Below are 16,002 nucleotides of genomic sequence, written 5' to 3' on the forward strand. Positions count from 1 at the left end.
GGGGACATGATCTGTGCCACCAATTATGGAGAAAACTTGTGCTATGTGAGTTTCTGGGAGGTTCTGGCAGCTCTCCTTCGGTTGGGATGACCCCAGGTGGGGGGCATTTCCCCAGGGGGAGGTGTGCTTGGCCTCCCTCTTTGTCATCATCATCAGGTAGTGCTCTGCTCCTATCTGCCTTCCCCGTGAATTTGATTTTGCCTGATATTCTGGGATGGGATCCCCAACTGAGGAGTGAAGGAGGACTCCAGGTAGTGAGATCCTCAAGGAATGAAAGAAGCTTCCAAGCAGAACTCAGAGGGTGGGCATTCTGGGTCCCCCAATCCCTTGGGTCCCAGCTGGGTCCAGAGCCTCCATCACTCCTCTCTCTTTGCCTAGGGGGGGACCCTGGGGGTTCGTTGGCTTGTGAAGTCGAGGATAGATGGATTCTTGCTGGGGTGTTGTCCTGGGAAAAGGCCTGAGCCCAAGTACATAATCCAGGAGTGTACACCCGTATCACCAAATACAGCAAAGGGATCAAGAAGCAAATAAGCAATGGGGTTCTCTCAGTCCTCTGCACCTCCTCCTGGCTCCTACTCCTGTCCTGGCTGCTGCAGCCCCAGATGGGCCCCTGATCTCCCTTCTCCTTTCTTCTCTGTGCTTTGCCTTTGCCAAATGGGGCCAGATCAAGGTTAGACCAAGGTCATGGGTCTGTAATCAACAAAGATCAAGGTGGGAAAAGAGTGGCCCCTGGGAGACTGGGTCCTGCTTTGACCTCCTAGTGGGGAGGATGTGGTGGATGACTAGGCTTTGAGTGACCAGGAGAAGGAAATTGTGGCCTAGAAGGGCTTTGGAATTGGGGACCAGGATAGCAGGGATTATATCTGTGCAAACATGAGCTGGCTCTGTTCTCTTTTCTGGGTGGCCCCCGGGAGTTGGGGGTTGGTGCGTGGGTAAGGCCTCCTGGAATTAATTCTGCCAGCAGGCTCCCCAGAGTGGGGACTGATGGTTTTTGCTATATCACTTGTGCTGGGGCTTTGGGAAAGGGCCTGGGCCTGAGGCATCAGTTTCCTCAACTGGAAATTGGGCATGCTGTAAGAGAGCAGTTGAGACATGCACTGTAGGTGACAGTAGGAAGGACCCACATATCGTGCTCCAAAATCAGCTTTCTCTTTTTTTTAAAAATGGCATTAAAAAAAAAAACACTGATTATAAAAGTTCCCCTCCTACATTTTTTTTTTTTTGCGGTACATGGGCCTCTCACTGTTGTGGCCTCTCCCGTCGCGGAGCACAGGCTCCGGACGCACAGGCTCAGCGGCCATGGCTCACGGGCCCAGCCGCTCCGTGGCATGTGGGATCTTCCCGGACCGGGGCACGAACCCGTGTCCCCTGCATCGGCAGGCGGACTGTCAACCACTGCACCACCAGGGAAGCCCCCCCCTACATTTTTTAAAAATTAAAAACAATTAAAAGCAATGTCTGAATTTTTGTTGTGATTTACCAAAAAAATTCAGAAATACATGTAAAGATTCTCCCTTGCTCATTCACCCCCACCACCAATGCTGCTCCCCTCCCCAGAAGTAATCATTGTTGGCATCCTTAAATAAAATATCTTTATGGTTTTTTAAATAAATAGAATCTTATATATGTATTATTAATAACCTACATTAAAAAAAACTATATGCCTTGAAAACCTATGTCAGTACCTAGAGCTATTCATAATTTTACATTATTGCATGTGTACCGTGTGGATGTAATGTATGTTATTTAACCAGCACCAGGTTTTAGGCTGTTTCTGACTTGTCAGCATTGTGACAGTGCTGCCATGAGCATATTCCTGCGTGCTCGGGGGTGGGGTGGGGGAGAGCACAGTCTGAAGCATTTCTGCAGCGGTCTTCCTAGGAGTGGATTCAGGGGAGGACCATCAGAGTAGACACAAATTTAGTAATTTTGGATGAATATAATTTACTCCTCCCAAAAGCTGAACCAGTATACATTCACACCTACAGTATACAAGAATGAACGCTTCTCCTTTTTGCTAAAAATGGATATTATTAATCTTCAAAAATTTTGCCCATCCAGTGGTAGAAAGTTATATCATTGCTGTTTTAATTTGCATTTTCTTGATTGGAAAAATGTCTTTTCATGTGTTTATTGAAAAAAAGGTATACTTTTTCACTAGTAAATCCTCCGTTCATATGCTTATTTTAGAAATTAGGTTGTTTATCTTTTTCTCATGGAAGGTCTTTATCTTTTCTAAATATTAAGCTTTTGTCAATTATTTTACAAATATTTTCTCCAGTTGTTGTCACTTATCTTTTACAAATATGTGGAATATATGGGTAATTTTCCTGTAAAGACTTTAAAAATTATTATTGAATGAAGTCAGTCAGTGTTCACTTTCTTTATGGATTTTGTGGCTTGCTTAACTTGGCCTTCTCCATCTCCAGATTATAAAACTATCTTCACATATTTCTTTTAATATTTTGATAAATTTATTTTTTATGTGTAACTGTAATCCTTTTGAAATTTCTGTTATATATAGTGTGAGTCAGGCGCTAACTCTGTTTTCAACTGGAGAACCAACTCGGTTGACATTATTTCTTGTAGAGTCCATCCTTTCCTGCTGATTTGAATGTCCACATTTATAATAATGAAATCCTAATATATTTGTGGGTGTGGTTTTGAAACCTTTATTATTTCCCACTAATCTGTTTGTCTGTCCCTGGGCTAGTGCTGTACTGTTTCAATCAGCTTCATGTTATGTTTTGTTAAATGGTAGCAAAAGCTCTCCTCTTCTTTAAAAAAAAAAAATTGCCTAATCTACAAAGTTTGCCTTCCATATAAACTTTAGAATCAGTTTGTCGGTTTTCATTAAAAATGCTATTGGTATTTTAACTGAAATTAAATACACAGAATAATTTGGGGAGAACTGTCATTTTTACAGTGTTGAGTTCCTAACCAGGAATACGGTATATGTCTCTATTCATTCAGCTCTTCTATTCATGGATGTCTGGAAAACCATTGAGTTTATTTCTAAGTAGTTTACAGATTTTGATTATGTCTGTTATGGGTGGTATCTTTTCCTATTACACTTTTTCTAATTGTGCATATTAGGTATTTTAAAGCTGTTGATGGATTTAAAAAAAAACAGTGATCTTGATTCCTGGTCATCTTGCAAAACTGTGTATTAAATTCAGTAGTTTTTCAGTTGATTCTCTTGGCTTATTTTGGGGTAATCACATCACCTAAAATGGTGACAGCTCCCTCTTGTCCTTTTTGAAAGTCACACCATTTATTTCTTTTGCTATCTCATTGCTGGAGACTCCAGCACAATATGAAATAGTAGCAATAATGGTGAGGGTACATGTGCTGACCCTGACTTCATCCTTTCATTCATTCCCCAGATACTTGGAATTTCCTCTGTGTCAGGCACTGTTTTGGGCCCAGGTGACACAGTTGTGAACTGTTAAGATGATTATTCTTATTTAATTTGTTTACTTAGTGAAACACATGACTAGATCTCCAGTAGATTTCTTAGGTAAATCCTGTAATACACTCTGGATTAAATTTCTTCCGTTTTGTTTAGAATTTTTGTTCCAATATTGGTTTGGCCTACAATTTTCCTTTCTGTTCCACCGTTGGTGCCATTGCTATGCTAGCATCTTAAAACATGTTGAGGAGCTTTCTAGTCTTTTCCTGTGCCCTAGAGCAGTTTATATAACACCAGCATTATCTGTTCCTTACGTTTGGTAGATTGTGCACATAAAACTTATTGGGCCTGATGCCTTTTTTAGGGGACAAATCTTTGACTATTTAAAAAAAAAACTTTAATAGTTATTGGCTTAGTTGGGTTTCCCACCTCTTTTTGCATTAATTTTACTAAAATAAATCAATTTAGCTTAGATTTAAAAATTTTTAACTGATACGTAAAATTTGAACCTATGGCTCCTTTCCTATTTTTAATATTATTTACATGTGTACTGTTTCACTTTTCCTAATTATTAAAGATTAAAATTGCCAAATTTTTGTCTATTTCATAGGTATTTTCCAAAAAAACACCTGATGTACTGTTATTGGTTAGCTTTATGGTATCCATCCTTCCCTCATATTACTACAGGTCCTAGTCAGTAGTCCACACTGTCTGCCATGTTGCTCATCATCTTCAGGAAGAAGCTGTCACACTCCCAGCTCCCAAGTGGGTGGCTCATTGGCTTGATCTAATTAGCATAGTCCAGTTCCCGGCCACCTGACCCCAGTTAGGTTATCCCAATAAGCATAAGCTATGGTTAGAGGAGAGAAATGCATACTGTCTCTGTTTTTTTTTAATTTTTATTTATTTATTTATTTTTGGCTGCGTTTGGTCCTCGTTGCACACGGACTTTCTCTAGTTGTGGTGAGCGGGAGCTACTCTTCCTTGTGGTGTGCGGGCTTCTCACTGCGGTGGCTTCTCTTGTTGCAGAGCGTGAACTCTAGGCATACAGGCTCAGTAGCTGTGGCACACGGGCTTGGTTGCTCCGCGGCATGTGGGAATCTTCCCGGACCAGGGCTCGAACCCGTGTCCCCTGCATTGGCAGGCGGATTCTTAACCACTGCACCACCAGGGAAGTCCCCATACTGTCTCTCTTAATGTGGATGAGGAGGCAGAAGGATGCTGGCAACCATTTTTCAATAAGGAGATCAACTCAGAATGAAGCCACCATCACTGAAGAGAGACAGAAATTTTAAGCCTGTTTGAGTGGAAGTTTCTCTTACTTGTCAACTCCTAAATGGTACAAACTACCTTTTGATTTTAGTGATCAAATATGCTTCTTTTTGTTTATTTTATTTCATGAAAGTTCTTTTAGCTTTAGTAATTCAGTCTTCTCCTTTGGGGAGATTTACTTTATTGTTCTTTTTCTAACTTCTTGAGTAGTATGCTTAGTTCATTATTATAGACTTTTTTCATTTCTAATATTTTCACTAATTCCATAAAATTTCCTGTGAGTCTCACTTTGGCCGTATTTCACAGGATTTTATATGTACTGACCTCATTGCCATTCATTCTATATTGTTTTTTATTTCACACTGTATTTCTTACTTAACCCAAGAGTACTATATGGGTGTTATTTAATCTCCTGATGGATAGTTTGGGGGAGGGACAGGGGCTTCTCCTTTTTCTCTATTAAAAATTATATCAATATGGATTTAATTATTTCCACATTCTGGAATGTGTTGAGGTTTTCTTTGTGCCTAGTATTTGGTCAGTTTTATTGAATATTTCATGTGCGTTTGAAGTAAAAGTGTGTGTTTTGAAACAGAGTTCTAGCTAGAACTGACTGGATCAGGCTTGTTGATTGTGTTATTCAAATCCTCTAACACTTCAAATATTTTATATCTATAAATCTGTTGATTTCTGAGCGGTTTATCATGAGAATTCAGAGTTTGTCTATTTCTTCCTGCAGTTCTAACAATTCTTGCTTCATGTTTGAAAGCTGTGTTGTTAGGAGTGCAAGGTTCATGCCTGCTGTACCATCTTGATGGGTTATACCCTATCAGTGTAAAATATGCCTGTTGTCCTATTTAATATTATTTCTTTTTACAAAGATCCAGATCATAGAGTTCATTCCTAACTCTGCTGTAATAATTGGTTAGGGTATAATTTTATATTTTGTACATGTTTCTTACAGATTTTCCTTGGGGTTATTTTGTACCTTTTACAGTTTCTTGCTTTGAACATTTAATTCATTTATTTTCATTCTTTGTTATTCAATAATAAATACCTTTACGGTTATAGATTTGCCTTGAACACACTCAAAAAGTTTTTTTAATGCATTGCTCTAATAGTATTTTCTAAATAGTTTATAGAATGTTTTTATTTCCTTGAAATAAGTTAACCAACTTTATTTTTAAAATTTTCAAGTCATTTGTTTTATTTCACTTACTCATTCTTATTAAATCTTTGTGTCATTGCATCATCGTAAAATATGTGGCCCAAACTAGTTCCACTTATAGGGAAATCATTGTGGTTTTCTTAGTAGTCTAGTGTGCAGTTGATTTTTATAGATGTTCAATCCCTCAAAGATAGACAAAGCTGGAGAAGACTCTCCCACTGCAAGTGAAGTTTTTCCATTTCTCGTGTATCACTGTTTGATGTTGTTACTGATGACCAGCTTTAATGTTACATAGTCATTATAATTTTTATCTTTTTTCAACAGAAAGTAATTTTATTTTTCTGTTTAAAGCTTTTGTCCTGAATTACATCTCTAGAGATTAATATTGTCATTTCTATTTTTGCTTACATATACTTAATATATTTTTGCCCATCTTTTACTTTCAACTGCTTCATATCACTTTGTTTTAGGTGAGTCTCTATTGAGTAGCATGTGAGTAGATTTTTTTCTACCCAATATAAGAATCTCTGACTTGTAAAAGTAGAGGTTTTTCTTTGTATTCACATTGGCAGTGATAACGGATATGCTTGGTCTTTATTCAATTATCTTGGTTTTATTGGTTCATCATTCCCCCCGCAAAGCATTACTTTCCACAAAGGCAGAAGAGTAGAGAGAGTTTTGCTTCTCTGGATTTTCTTTCTTCTCTCTCTCCCTCCCTCTTTCTCTCTCTTTCCCCCAGAGGAAATCTGATTGTAGGAAATCTGATTTTCTACCATGTATCCCTAAAAATACAGGGATAGTTTGCGTTGCTTGTTTTTGAATTTCATGCAATATGTACCATTTGGTGTCTGAATTCTTTCACTCAGCAATATGTTTTATGAGATTCCCATGTCACTACATGTAGTGGTCTGTTCTCATTGCTCGAGTATTCCGTGCATTCATCCTGCCTTTGATGGCAGCTGGGTAGTTTCTAGTTGGGGCTCTACCCAACAGTGCTGCTGCCAACAGTCTCATGTGTCTTTCCTCCTGCATACGTGTATGATGTTTCTAGGGCTCACAACCAGGAGTGGAACTGCAGGTTGTGAGGTAGGCACATTTTCTGCTTTGCTAAATGATTCCGAAGTTTTCCACAGTGCTGGCCCCAGTCCATCTCCTCTAGCAGCGTAATGAGCAGCAGTCTCATTACCCATGATCTTGACAACACTGGCAACGGTGTGGAGCAGGAGTGAGCCGTCCTCATGGACAGTCCCTCAGGGGATTCTTGGGGTGGGGACTTCAGTGGAGTGGTGGAGAGGGGTCCCAAAATGTCATTTATTCTGCTGATTCATGAAGACCCAGGCTTGCAAGCTGCTTCCTCTCAGGAATTCACCTCCCAGGCCCAAAACACCTGGCCTCTACCCATGAGCTGTTCTCTTAAAAATGCAAAGTGGGAAAAAGGAAAACTTCAGTTCCAGCTCAATCAGTCACAGCAAGGAACTAGCCGTCCCCCTCTCAGAGCCTCAGTTTCCATACCTCCAGGGGAGCCACGAGAAGGGCTTCATAAAGGAACTTGAACTGGGCACTGGGAGTGCCTCACAGGCCAGGCACTAGGCACTGTCACAAGCCAGATACCTGGCGCTATCACAGACTTAGGGTTAGGGATACAGGGGCCCCGTCAAGGCCAAGGCTGAGCCCAGGAGGCAGTGTCTCGGGCCAGACAGCACGTGCTGTCACAGGTTCAGGGCAAGGCGTCAGCAGCACCATTCCAGAGAGGTGTCTGGCAGCAGCATCACATCATGGCTCTGGCAGGCCACATTGTCTACTTAGCCTCCTGCTGCTGCCCCAGCTGGGTGAGCCCCCAACCCTGGGGCGGAGGCTCACTCCCTGCTGCCCTGCATGAACAAACCATGAGTTCTAGAATTCTCACACAATAGAGATGCCCTGCCCCACCCTGCCTCCAAGTCCCATAACGAGGACCAGTGAGGGCCGTGCAGTTGCTTGCCGTGGCATGTGGGCAGGGAGATCTTCAGGGCCTCGCATCTCCATTTCCTTCTGCCAGGGCTGAGAATAATCTCTATGTTCAAGGTAGGGCTTTGGGAGCATGGGAGAGAGGCAGGAGGGCTTTGTTTGCCTGGGTGCCTATGTCCACTGTCCTCATGCCTGCATGGCCTCCATTTGTTCCTGATGGGCATCTCCTCATCAGACTGCATGATGTGCCAAACCTGGGGACCCAGACAGTGTCGAGGCAGTTCCTGTTTGCCAGTGACCATGAACATGAGGAAAGAGCCTTATTAAAAATGGAAACAAAGTAATATCCATGGAACGGATTTGGGAGGCACAGTCTCAGAGAACTGGGACTTGTGATGAGGACGATGTGATGTGTGGGTGACTGCTCATCCCACATAAGGTATCATTCACATGGCTTATATCTCAACACCCCCTGAAGTGGGCTTTACCAATATCCACATTTCACAATAGGAACCTGAGGCCCAGAGAACTAAGCGCTTGTGGTGCCAGTATTCAGTACCAGTTTTCAGCAGACTCTTTGGGGGTAAAAAGTGTGGGACCCCATGTGACAAGGTCTCTGGGCTCCCACCCTAACTGACCACATGTAATCTTGTGGTGGCAGCCCTGATTCAGGTCACCTGCCAGCTGTCCATTCTGCCCCTTGGCAGAAAATTTGCTGGCGTGGCATCTGTTAGTAGGGATGTGTTCCCCACCTTAGGGAATTTGTCCTTTTCCTTCACTGTGTGACTCCCCTTCCCAGACCAGTTCCTTGAGTGAGTGAGTGAGTGAATGAGTGCTCTCCTACTCTGTGCTGTCCTCAGGTATCTGTGACGTCTGAGGGTGGTGAGGATGTGCACTGCTCCTTGTAGCTAACTGCTGTGCCTGTGATGATGTGGGGGTGAGGGTCTGGGACCTTGTAGGGACAGAGGTCATGAGCCAAGACACACATTCCCATTGCCACATGTGAGTGCACGGGGTGACATCGGAATACAGCTTGTGAGTGGGAGCGCTTGGACTCGAACTCCAAGAAGGGGTAGAGGTCGTCCGCAGTGGAATCTGTTTGAGCCACTGAGTGTCCCCCATATATGGAATGGTATCACTGTGTCTATGACAAGATTGATCCGCAACACCTCATGCCCCCAAATTAATCCATCATGGCTCCCTCCAGATTCAGCTGCTGTTCTTGGTGCTGGCATCTCCAGGCTGAATCCCGCACATCTTGTATAAGGTTTGGGGGAAGGAGATCAGAGTCAGCGTTGTCCTGGACGTGAGTTGTGAGGAGTACTGTTCTCTGAAACTGAGGAACCCACTGAAGGTGTGGAGCACAGAAGCAAAGCCCAACCCTACCTCTTAGAGCTGTCACTTTTTTTAAATTTAATTTAATTTAATTAATTTATTTATTTTTGGCTGTGTTGGGTCTTCGTTTCTGTGCGAGGGCTTTCTCTAGTTGCGGCAAGCGGGGGCCACTCTTCATCACGGTGCGTGGGCCTCTCACTATTGCGGCCTCTCTTGTTGCGGAGCACAGGCTCCAGACGCCCAGGCCCAGTAGTTGTGGCTCACGGGCCAAGTTGCTCTGCGGCATGTGGGATCTTCCCAGACCAGGGCTCGAACCCGTGTCCCCTGCATTAGCAGGCAGATTCTCAACCACTGCGCCACCAGGGAAGCCCAGAGCTGTCACTTTTAAAGTAGCAAAGTTCATTCTGTGGGACCCTGGGTCTCCAGGGCCTAAGCTTTGTGAGAGAGGGAAGGGCAAGGCTTTGGAAGCTCTCTCTTTCCTACCAAAGTCTCCATTGGAGCAGGCTGTAATCTGAAACAAGGTAGCCATAAACCCACCACAGTATATGAGAAGGGCTGGAAATGTGGCTCCCCCTTGGGGGAGACAGAATATAAGACAGCAAGCCATTGGACAGAAACATGGGCAAGAATGGAGCAATGAGAGGGCAAGGCAGACGAAACTCCATGGAGATGTTGGGGCTTGTGCAGGTGCCTGTGGATCCCTGTGGGGAGCCACTGGTTGAGGGTAAAGGTGACCAGCCATGGGAGTGTGTGGCAAGGGGACCAGCCATCCACATCTGATAGCAGTACCAGGAGCCCTGGGACATGGTGGAACAAGACCAAACATCAATGGTTTGGGACCCTCTGAGGGACTGCTATGAGGCAGAGCCCAGTAGATTTTTCTGCTAATGTGTATGAGTTGCAATAGATTATTAGCCTGGTCTGTTGATTGTTGTACCCTCTCCACCACCACCACGGAACGCGCCCCTGCCGCCCCCCTTCGCCCCCCGCCCTGTTCCCAGGCAAGGACGAGCCTTGCTTGCTGCTGCTGAGTCCCTGAAGCTCTGGTTGGCACTGCACACTGAACTGCTGAAGGGAACACTTTCTGGAACCACGTCTGCTTGAGACAGTGTAAATACGTGTCCAACTTTGCCTGTATGAGGAGGTCCATGACCGCCTGTGACAGCTTCTTGGGCAGCCCAAACTTTACAGCAGGCTATACATAAGGAACCTTTTAATTTGTCTTTAGTCTTGGTCTCCAACCTTTGCTGTAGAATTTCTCCCTTTCCTGTCCTCAGTGATGTTCAGTTATTAAATACCAGTCCAAGGTGGTCCAGTTCAGAATCTCAATCTCCTATCCATTTCAATGCAGCCCCCACTGCTCCCATTCCTGCTGTTGGAGCCAGTGAGGGGCAAGGAGGAAATTGATAAGCATCTCTACCCATTTCCTGGTATGGTCGCAGAGAGCGCACCTCCAGGGCTGGTGGTCTATGGAGGCATGCCCTGGAGTTGTACAATGTGACATCACTGTCCATTGCTTTCTGGCTACAACTGACTAGCAGCCCTGCTCATTGTGCCCCATCACTTAGCGCTTACTGACACTCACCCCTCTGATGATTCTCTCTTCTCCTTCACTTGTGTAAACAAGGGAGAAGGGATGAATCCTGGGCTGACGGATTGTAAGAAGCCCTGGAGGGGTTGTCTGGTCCCCGTTGTTTGGAGGCTGTCTTTATAACATGGGGCTCCTGCTGCCTCTGGGCCTTTGGTTGCCACTTTGGGGGTGGTGAGAAAAGCCCCTCCCCGCATGTGCATGTGGCAGTGGCTGCTTGTGACGGCTGGAAGTCTGAGGGCTGCCCTTTGCTGCCCGAGAGTCTGCATGGGGCTGTCATGGCCCCCTCTCTACCTTTTTTCTAAGGGTCCTGGTTCCAGGCCTGTGGTCAGACTAACATCTCCTGCAAGAATGTGAAGGGGAAGCTAGTAGAGGCGGGCAAATGGCCATGGCAGGTGAGCATCCTATTCCTGGGCGCGAACAACTGCAGTGGCTCCCTCATCCACCACCAGTGGGTCCTTACAGCTGTGCACTGCTTTCAGAGTTCAGTCAGGGTGGCCCTCCAGTCTCAGGGGCTTTGCTTTCTGGCCTAGGAGGCCCTGCTGAATCTGGGAATCCGGGAGTAGGGGCCTGGCTGGGTAGCCCTGTGCTCAGCCTGTGTCTCTCCAACCATTCCATGTTTGACCTCACTGCTGGTGATCTGCCTCCTACCCGTGACCCTGCAGATCCAAGGACCCCAGATCATACTCCGTGAAGATGGGAATTCAATGCCTCTCAGAAAATGGCACCGAACTCTCAGTCACTCGCATCGTGATTCATGAGGATTTCACCAGCCTCATGTCCCAGGATATTGCCCTCCTGAAGCTCAGGGACTCTGTCTCCTGGTCCCCCCTCATCCAGCCTGTCTACCTAACCCTAAACTCAAGCTATCTCTTGGATCCATGTGCTGGATGATCGGGTGGGGACAAACATATACTCGAGGTAAGTGAAGGCAGGCCGAGGTCCCAAGACACCTGCCTCTTCAGAACATAACTCCACCACGGGCTCCTCCATCCATTCCTTTATTCACTCATTCATTCCGTCAGCAAATATTTCCTGAGCACCTACACGTGCTGCACGTTGCCCTGAACTCTGTTGATAGGAGGATATACACAGTGCCCTGGTGTAAAAGACACTCATGGCGTGTATGGACCTCAGTTCCCAAAGTTAAGTTAACTCCAATGTCAAGCTCTCACCTTGCCGCCTGGAAGGAAATTAATCTTTGGCTATTAATGGGATTTCTTGTCTGCAGGTGGCACAAGGACTGTGGTCTCAGGGGGGTACCTAGGCATTGGGTGGCCATTGTAAACACTTGTTACCTTGAACACCAATAATTCCTGTCCCTTGTTGGTGTCATTCTGAGGTCCTAGAATTGAGGAGCCTTTGTGGGGTCCTGCCCTCCAACGGGTGGCTCACTCTGGGCTCTAGGGTCTTGCCACATTGGCAGGTAGCCATGGAGCAGTGCCCAACCATTCACCCTCATGGAATGTGAATTACTGGGGTAATCTCTCCTTGGCTTCATTCAGTGCTTGGATGTTGGTCTGAGCCCCTCGGGAGACTTTTTAATGAGCTCGGGCTTTTTCAAAAGTCAGATTGTGGTTTGGGGCCTTTATACATCACTATCCCAGGAAATGACCCTGCCTCCCACATTACGAATCTGGATAGCTCCAAGAGGGAGATGTGCCAAAGAGCTGAAGGGATGACGAGGCAGGATCTCTCTCTCTTCAGAGACCCCACATCCCTCCTACAGTCTTCAGGAGGTGGCTGTCAAGATTGTAAACAACAAGATCTGCAATCAACAAACAGTACAAGTTCCTCTTCTTGAAGGGCCAGAAAAAGTTAATAGGGAATGACATGATTTGTGCCATCTTACAGTGGGGCATGGACACCTGTCAGGTGCACAGTGTCTAGACCCGGGCGAGAAGACGACTTTCAGTGGTCATGCATTCCTTTCCACATGGCACTGGGAGACCTTATGAAAATCTCCTTTCCCTGGGCTTCAGTTTCCCAATGTGTAAAATAAGGGTGAAAATACTTTTCACTCCTCTCCACAATTATGGTTAATAATGGCAGTACTTCTCAGGTTATTTGAGCACTTCTGAACATCAGTCACATGCCCAGATCTGGGCCAGATGCTGGTGGAACGAGTTTAGCATAAATGGCATCATTCTGTAAGCAAGCTTCTGCTTCTTGCATCTTCTAGTCAACATTGTTTTTGAGATTTATCCATATTGATACATGCCTCTGTAATTCATTAATAGCTCTATCTACAATATTCTCTTTTGTGAATATTCCACAGTTTATTCATTCTCTGTTTATAAACATTGAGGTAGCTTCTAATTTTTTCATATCGCATACTCTGCTGCTCTGAATATTCTTACACACATCTCCCTATTTACATGTTCTAGAATTTCTCAGTATGGTGCATCCTGCAAGGAACTGATGGGTCATAGGCTGTGCATACTTTCATCTTTAATAGTCATTGCCAAATTGTTTTCCAAAGTGATTGTATTAATCTATATTCTTTTTTTTTTTTTTTTGCGGTGAGCGGGCCTCTCACTGTTGTGGCCTCTCCCGTTGCAGAGCACAGGCTCCGGATGCGCAGGCCCAGCAGCCATGGCTCACGGGCCCAGCCACTCCGCGGCAAGTAGGATCTTCCCGGACCGGGGCACGAACCCATGTCCCCTGCATCGGCAGGCGGACTCCCAACCACTGCGCCACCAGGGAAGCCCCTAATCTATATTCTTACAGCAGTGTTTGAGAATTCCATTGTTCCATATCCTTGTCAACTTTTGGTATTGGTCAGACTGTAAAATGTTTTCCATTCTGAGGATGAGAACTAGAGAAATAGTATCCCTTTGCGGTTGCATGTACCTGTCCCAGTTACTAATGCAACTGTGCATCCTTTCATATGTTTATTCACCATTCATAATTCTTTTTCTGTGAATCACTTGTTCAGATAGTTTACACATTTTTCTATTGTTTGCCATTTTCTTTTTATTGTATTTTTATGTTTGGGATACTGATTTTGTGTTCATTGTGTATATTGCAAATATTTTCTTTCTTTTTGATCTTGTATATACTCTCCTTTGCTCAACAGCAATTTAGATTTTTTAAAACAAATTTTTATTGGAGTATAGTTGACATAATGTTGTGATAGCAATTTAGATTTTATTTCAATCAAACATATCTTCTTTTTTCCTTTTTGGTTTATGCTTATTTAAGAAATCCTTCATTTTCCTGAGGTTATAAGGACATTTTCCTATGTTTTCTTTTTCCTAAAAGTTTGGGAATTTTGGTTTCCACATTTGGGTCTTGAATCCATGTGCATTCATTTTGTGAACGGTGTAATTTAGGGGTCTATTTTTATTTATTTTGTGTATGGACTACCAGTTGTCCCAGTGTCGTTCGCTGAAAAAACCCTTTCCTGTACTGGCTGTCACCACTTCTCTCATAAATCAAATTTCTGTATACACAGGGGATAATTTCTTGAGTTGGACACCTTCAAAAAATTTTTTTTCATTTTTAAGACAAGTATTTCTTGTGGTTTTTAAAATTGAAGTATAGTTGATTTATTGTGTTAGTTTCAGGTGTATAGCGTAGTGATTCAGTGTTTTTGCAGATTATATTCCATTATAGGTTATTACAGGATAATCAGTATAATTCTCTGTGCTCTACAATATATCCTTGTTGCCTATCTATTTTATATATATTGAATAGTAGTTTGTATCTGTCAATCCCATACCCCTAATTTGTCCCTCCCTGCTTCCCTCTTCCCTTTGGTAACCACAAGATTGTTTTCTATATCCGTGACTCTGTTTCTGTTTTGCGTATACATTCATTTGTATTATTTTTTAGATTCCACATATAAGTGATACCATGCAGTATTTGTCTTTATCTGACTTATTTCACTAAGCATAATATTCTCTAGGTTCATCCATGTTGCAGATGGCAGTATTTCATTCTTTTTATGACTGAGTTATATTCCATTGTTATATATATATATATCTCACATCTTCTTAAGCCAATTGTCTGTGGGTGGGCACTTGGGTTGCTTCCATGTCTTGGCTATTGTAAATAGGGCTGCTATGAATATTGGGGATGCATGTATATTTTTAAATTAGTGTTTTTGTTTTTTCCAAGTATATACCCAGGAGTGGAATTACTGGATTATATGGTAGCTCTACTTTTAGTTTCTTAAGGAACTTCCATACTATTTTCCGTAATGGCTGCACCAATTTACATTCCGACCAACAGTGTACAAGGGTTCCCTTTTCTCTATATCCTCTCTAACATTTGTTATTCGTAGATTTTTTTTTTTAGTTTATAATCATTTTATTTCAACTGTTTTTTAAAATCATAAATGAGGTTTTGGAATCCAAAGTCAAAACATTTATTCTTCGTAGCCTCAGAATTTGGCAAGCAATTCCAGACCTTGCTTTCCAAATCCAGTCTTTGCTATTTTTCAGAGTCTGAGCCCTAGTTTTTAAACTACTCCATTCTAAACATACAATTTTGGATAACTATTGTGCACTTGTTAATAAGATTCTTCTGAAAACAGCCCATCAAATATAAAGAATAATGGTTTCTGTCTGAGTATCAGCAGTGAGGGAAGAAAAACTAAACACCTATCAAAAAATCATTTCTTCATTTAAAAAGTAACAGAACCAGTGCTGTTCTCTGCCATGAAAGAGAACATGCAAAATTAAATTACTTTGTAGACTTTGGTAATGTTTTATTACCTACACAGGCCTCAGTCTTACTTAAAGATCATATTTTTACGCAAAGTCACCGTCAGGATTTATTAAGTAAAAATCCTGGGTACTAACATGGTCCTAAATGTGCTATTCCAAAGAGGAACAGGTTACTTTTGAGGAAAAGAGCTGCCTCGGTAATTTCCCTCAAATGCTTATTTAAATAAACACAGTTAATGGAAATTTTTTAAACCAGCTTTGGGTACTATCTAGCCCACTGCCCACCAAACAGAAAAGGAGATCAAAACTTTCTTTCCTTATTCAGGAAAGTTTCACCTTTACTTTTAAGATTACAACCTTTTCACCTTTTATGACTGCCTCATACAATATTTAAATTTTTTTTAATTCTGCATTTCAATGTTGTAAGAGTTCTTTTTCAAGTGATCTTCACAACCCAGAACACAGACAACAGAGCGACATTTTCAAGTCACACTTTGACAATAACGAAGAGATGAAAATGGACGGATGTCTGAAAATATGTATTCCCTTTGCTCCAAAGGTGAGCAAACTTTTAACATGTGAACAACACAGAACTTCATTCCTCTGG

The 16,002-nt window shown here is 43.1% G+C and overlaps 1 protein-coding gene across 1 annotated transcript in view; it reads left to right on the top strand.

The window, feature by feature from the left end:
* The window catches only part of PRSS45P (serine protease 45), a 75,942-nt gene extending 60,751 nt beyond the window's left edge, over positions 1–15,191 (top strand). The window contains 1 exon segment of the mRNA XM_049716323.1: positions 1–15,191. Within this exon segment, the coding sequence (XP_049572280.1) occupies positions 1–90 (90 nt within the window). The 3' untranslated portion in view covers positions 91–15,191.
* The last annotated feature ends 811 nt before the right edge of the window (positions 15,192–16,002 follow it).

This window comes from Orcinus orca, chromosome 10, assembly GCF_937001465.1.
Source record: "Orcinus orca chromosome 10, mOrcOrc1.1, whole genome shotgun sequence".
Lineage (NCBI taxonomy): Eukaryota > Metazoa > Chordata > Mammalia > Artiodactyla > Delphinidae > Orcinus > Orcinus orca.